Source organism: Vigna unguiculata, chromosome 9 (genome assembly GCF_037176805.1).
Source record: "Vigna unguiculata cultivar grain cowpea cultivar isolate G323 ecotype 2 chromosome 9, ASM3717680v1, whole genome shotgun sequence".
Lineage (NCBI taxonomy): Eukaryota > Viridiplantae > Streptophyta > Magnoliopsida > Fabales > Fabaceae > Vigna > Vigna unguiculata.
Genome location: NC_140800.1, coordinates 8,617,993 through 8,624,149, shown reverse-complemented (window position 1 = coordinate 8,624,149; position 6,157 = coordinate 8,617,993). Strand labels below are relative to the sequence as shown.

The following is a 6,157-nucleotide window of genomic DNA, read 5'->3' as shown; positions in this document are numbered from 1 at the left end:
CTTCTTTTCTTATTACACTACTAGAATTTTTCATATCATATGTGATTTTTCTTAAAAATTTGTTAAAAAAATTTATAAGAAAAAATTATTTTTTATTATTTTTTAAGAATTTTAATTGATAAGTAATTTTTTCGTGAATAATTATTTTTTACAAAATTATAAAATTCATAATATTTTTTATAATTGTATTTTTGCATAAAGTATTTTACAAAAAATATTTTGTAAGAAAATTGGTAGAATTTTTTTGTAATTTTTATTTATAACAAAATTTGTGAATATTTTTAATATAAATTTTTTCAAAATAAAATTGACAAGAAATATAAATTTTTTTAATAATGTATATTTTACTTTTCTTGTTTTTTCTCATGTTGTCATGAATAACGTTTTGATTTTGAGATTAAAGTATAGTTATTACGATTAGAATGTGTATATACAATATTTCTTATTGTTTCACTAGATTGTGAAAATTTAAAATTATTAAAAAGTTTATCTTGAAACATTATTCGTTAATTTCAATATTTGAAGTTTTAAATTGTAACAAATCTCATATCTAAATTCTTCTGAAAACATATCGTTACTCACCTAAACTTATTCATAAAATACAAAAAATATTGAAGTAAATATTACGAATAAATTATTTTTTAATTTTTCATCTGTTTTTTCTTTTCTAAAGAAGTCAAAGGAAACAAAATAGCTTTACATTGATTCTACAGTTAGAAAGTTGATCCATTTGTCGAAATTGAGGGAGCGAAAGGTCCAACTTTAAATTTGAGAAACCAATTACTAAGGTGGGATATCAACAGTCGCACTAACAACAAATATAGCACTGTCGTATTAAAGGACCTGAAGCAACATTAAAATTTCTAAAAACAATTTAAAAAAAGAATACTAAGGGGTGTCATATGGACATTAGTTAATAAATAATTAAGATGAATTGATTTCATCATTTTTATTTTAAAAGTAAAAATAATTAAATATATTAACTAAAATAGTATAAATGCATATAATAGATTTTATAAAGATCAAAATATTTTTTAACTTTTTAATAATAAATTTATGATATAAAACAGGAATTTTGATATTTTTAAAATCTTTACTAAAAAGCAAAAAAAATCTTTACTTTAGTCTTTTTTAATTTTATTTTATTTTTTTAGTTTTTCTATTAATTTAAACTTTTTATATTTAATTATATTTAATTTTTTGCAATATTAAAATATACTTATTTTATTATTTAATTATTTTTTCATTTTTATTGGTAACATTAAATAAAATAATAAACACTGTATAACACTTATGGACATTTTTGCCTTTTAAATAAAATAAAATTACATTAATAATTAGTAGGTTAAATTCTATTTAATATCACACCTAATTATGCACTTTTATAAGATTCAATGCATATTAATTATTTATTGAATTTTATAAGAGTTTATAATTAATTTTAATATTAAATAATATTTGATTTAACAATTATTAATGCAGTTTTATTTTATTTAAAGGACAAAAATATTTATAAATATTATAAAATTGTGTTTAATATTTTATTTAATATTCATCAATAAAATTTAAAAAATAATTAAATAATAAAATAATTATATTTTAATGTTACTAAAAATTAGAATATAATTAAATATAAAAAATTTTAAATTAACATAAAAATAAAAAAAAACAATGTTAAACACAAAAAGTTTATTAAAAATAATAAATTAATGTATCAATGAGACTTTATTGAATTTGTTTTTCTTTGACTTGTGGATAACTTTTTATAACATTTCTCTTTAACTTAACACAATTTTTTAGTATTAAAAAAACATACAATATTTCAATATATAAAATTATTAAGTATAAATAGATAAAATTAATGATATATAAAAAGATAATTTTTTCTTACTATATTTTAATGTTACTAAAAATTAGAATATAATTAAATATAAAAAAGTTTAAATTAACATAAAAAAAAAAAAAAAACAATGTTAAACACAAAAAGTTTATTAAAAATAATAAATTAATGTATCAATGAGACTTTATTGAATTTGTTTTTCTTTGACTTGTCGATAACTTTTTATAACATTCCTCATAACTTAACACAATTTTTTAGTATTAAAGAAATATACAATATTTCAATATATAAAATTATTAAGTATAAATAGATAAAATTAGTGATATATAAAAAGATAATTTTTTCTTACTTTTTAACATGAATCTTACAAATTCTAAAATATTTATTTTGTATCATATATTTATTGTTTAAATATTTCAAAAATACTTGTGTTTATAAAATCTAGTATATACATTTATATTATTTGAATTAATAAAATTAATTATTTTAATTTTAATGTAAAAATATAAAACCAATTCATATTAATTATTTTTTAATTAATAATTTTAAGAGACTTGTTATCATTCCCCTAGAATAATAATAAGGAGAATGCTAACCAGTGCTCACCAGCTAAGAAAAATTAATTTGCATTGATTTTTCAGTTTTACATTAAAAATTTAAATAATTAAATACATTAACTAAGATATTATAAATGCATATAACAAATTTTATAAAGACAAAAATATCCTTTTAAATTTGTAGATAATAACATACTGAAGAATGACTTTGGAATTTTTAGATTTTTACTAAAAAAAAAAAAATCTCTAGTGACACATCAAGAGTTTTTCAAGGTGAAAGTTTTAAATGTGAAAACCGTAAATCTTTGAAAGATATGTCTTTAAGTTTTAAAAAGAAAAATTATATTTTAGTTGTTTTTTTATAAATCTTTTATATATTTAACACTATTTTTTTTACGGATTGTTATGTTCATTTAAATTTCTTTATGTTTAATTATATTTAATTTTTAATAACATTAAAACATAATTATTTTATTATTTAATTATTTTTTAATTTTTATCGGTAAATATTAAATAAAATATGAAATGTATAATATTTATAAACAATTTATTTTTAAATAAAATAAAATAATATTAATAATAATTAAGGCAGATTTAATTTAATATTATATTTATATGTGCAATATTTTATACAATTCAACATCAAGTGCGTAATGGCACCTGTCAGCAAGATCCTGATAATAAAAAATCAGAAATATATTTAAATCTGTTTGTTATCACCCTGTCTCCCACCCATTTATTTCCATGAACCCAAGAAGATGAGACAATAAATGACCCTATATATTTTTGTCTCTGGTTTTCCTATCATCCTATTATGTTTTTTCTTATATCCATATTTTTTCGTGTGGTTGTTATTTAATAAGTGTTGACCCCGTTATTACTTGGGCTCCACCAAACCTTCCCATGGATTATTGGAGAGATGCGTGGTCACTTGTTTTAACGATGTGGGTCCTAATTACACACACCTTAATTATATCTCTATGCATTACATTTTTTAACCTCTTTTTGTCGTATCACGTGTTTTGTGCTAAATGTCTCTTTTTTCCATTCTCTTGTCTCTCATCATCACACAAAATTTCAGAAAGGAAAAATCAAATTTCTTATTACAAAACAGAGAGAGATGATACATAGATACCTCTGATAAACACCTCTGCAGAAAAATCTCCATTACATTGGGTGTTTTGTTCAGTAAACCTTTTTTTTTTTTTCTTTTCTTACAAATACTGAATGTACTTGCTTATTTCATCATCACAGGTTCCAAGATCAGCATTCTCAAACAGAAAACATGATGTTGAACCAGAAGACTCACCCAAGTTGAGTTCAGAAACAGTGCATTGAGCAGCAGTTGGAGGAGCACAATGTCTGAAAGAAACGTAGTTAGATGAAACACTTTGCCAATTATCTTCATTGTCCGAAAAGCACGAAGGTGTGGTCACTTGATTGAATATGAGAGAAGGACTAGAAGGGGACCCAACCACGTTCGTTATGTGCGGTCCATCCTCAAAAGGGCTTAGAGCATTCAAACACTCTCCAATTTCATCACTGCTAATAAAGCTACCATCACTTCCACTGTCACCTTTTTCACTGCTCTCCAGTAATTTTGAAAAAACAGCTTTTGCAGATTCAAGACCGTGAACTTTATGAGGGAGTGAAGTAGCCATCTTGTTCAGTAACTGAGCAGAAGAAGTTACTGAATTATTAGCCACAAGAGGCTCTCTGTTACCCTCCTTTTCCACTCCAATTCCGGTTTTAACCACACTGTCACTGTTTGTGTTCCCACCAACCACATGTTTATATGATTTAATCGCTTCTAGGTACCCAGATGAAAGAATTTTACTAGCAACTCGGTTCAGAAGCTGAGTTGAAGATGACATTGTCTTTGGTATGTTGGACTGATTCGATTGGTGTGTAGTGGCATTTGGTCCATGGCAATCGGTTTCCTTTGGTGGAACCTTGCACAAGTCACTGGATTTTGATTCTGTGGAGCTAGCAGTGCTAATTGGTTTTGAACCCGATGGATCCACATCATTCTTTTCATAGTGCCTTTTCAGATACGAGTTCCAATAGTTCTTGATTTCGTTATCAGTTCGCATTGGTAAATGCTTTGCAATACTTGACCATCTAAAAATACGAAAGTGATACAATGTATTAAAAAGTTATCCACCATTTCCACTCGGTAAGGTCCTACATATAAAATACGTTGCTTTACCAATTACGATTCAGTTTCATTAAAAGTGCTTTCTAACTATTTTATTCAAAAAACTCACTTTGTTTTCTTTATATTCTACTCATGGAATGAAATTAATTCTGCAGCAGGGCACATAACCAAAAACATTCATAGAGATCTTTCACCTGTTGCCAAGAACAGCTTGAAGTTTTATAATCTTCTGCTCTTCTTCTGGGCTCAATTTTCCTCTCTTAATGTCTGGTCTGAGGTAGTTAAACCATCTCAGCCTGCAACTCTTTCCACATCTCTGAAGACCTGTAGTAAACAAGTACTCAAAAACGTCATTGCCTACATCATCTTCGAGATCAAAACTAATTCTAAACACCTCCGTCCCTAACCTGTTCCAACCATCTTAAAAAGATGAATTTCAACTTCAACTCAATCCCAAATCCCAAAAAACCAACTTGAAATGTGATATTTGAACACACTCCAACAAATCAGAGGCAATGTTCAGTGATACGAAACCCTCACTGAGATATAAAAGTTGTTTACCCAAATACACGTCTAAATCAACAGCAACAACATAACCCTATGGGTGAAATCGGAGTAACGATGGTTTAATTTAAAAAAAAAAAAAAAAAACTGACCAGCTTTCTGGGGCAAGGTGCGCCAGCTTCCAGTGCCATGTTTGTGAATGTAAGCAATGAGTTTCTGGTCTTCTTGAACAGTCCATGCACCTTTTCTAAGTTCCTCGTGGCTGCAGCAAGGAGTTCTTCCCATTTTACAACATGACGAGAAAGAAGAAGAAGAAGAAGAAGAGAAGAAAATTAGGAAAAAAGAATGGTGAAAAAGATGGGAGTAACTGTGTGTCTAGGTGAGAAAGGGGTGTGACTATGTATTGTATATGTGTGTACTGAGATGGACAAATTAATGAGGGCATTGAAAGTGTGGCTGTAGCTGCTGCATGTGTTCAATTTAAGCCTCTCAGTTGTACGATGACTTTGAACATTGATGGCATGTGGGGACAAAACATTGCTGGACTTATGGAGATACGATTATTGACAATGTGACAAATGGTAGATGTATTGTTGCTACCACTGGATGGTCCTCAGAGTTTCACCATGCTAACCTCGCGCTGCATGGAGGAGACCGTCATTCACCAATTATACGTTATTGTCTCATACGCACACATGTATACATCCATGCTCAATGCCTAGGGACCAGAGTTGTTGTCCACAATAAATTCTCATATATCACACACCACCTTGATCAAGACATTTTTAAAACATCTATTTTTGTTTCCTAACTCTTTATGTCTTCAACTTTCCAACTTTTCTACTTTTGTTCAAGAATGTTTCTAGTTTTTTTAGTTTTGAAATTAAATTAAATTTTTTTAGTAATTTTTATATATTTTGGTTTTAAAATTTATAAGTGAATGAATCTATCTTTTTTAGCCCATTTATTTTAAATTAAATTTTGTTTTGTTAGCGTGTTTAAAGTCTGGGTTTAATTAGTCGGATAATACTCATTTTTATTTAGATGTGTCAGTTTTGTACTCGCTATTAAAAAAGTCTCAATTTCTTTTTCATAAAA

The 6,157-nt window shown here is 26.3% G+C and overlaps 1 protein-coding gene across 1 annotated transcript; it reads right to left on the bottom strand.

Moving 5' to 3' along the window:
- Positions 1–3,472: 3,472 nt before the first annotated feature.
- Positions 3,473–5,526, bottom strand: LOC114162828 (transcription factor MYB122-like). The gene is made up of 3 exons (XM_028046807.2): positions 5,212–5,526; positions 4,750–4,879; positions 3,473–4,518 (listed from the first exon to the last, which is right to left on the bottom strand). The coding sequence occupies exons 1-3, from the start codon at positions 5,342–5,344 to the stop codon at positions 3,612–3,614; spliced, it is 1,170 nt and encodes a 389-aa protein (XP_027902608.1). The 5' UTR covers positions 5,345–5,526; the 3' UTR covers positions 3,473–3,611.
- Positions 5,527–6,157: the final 631 nt, after the last annotated feature.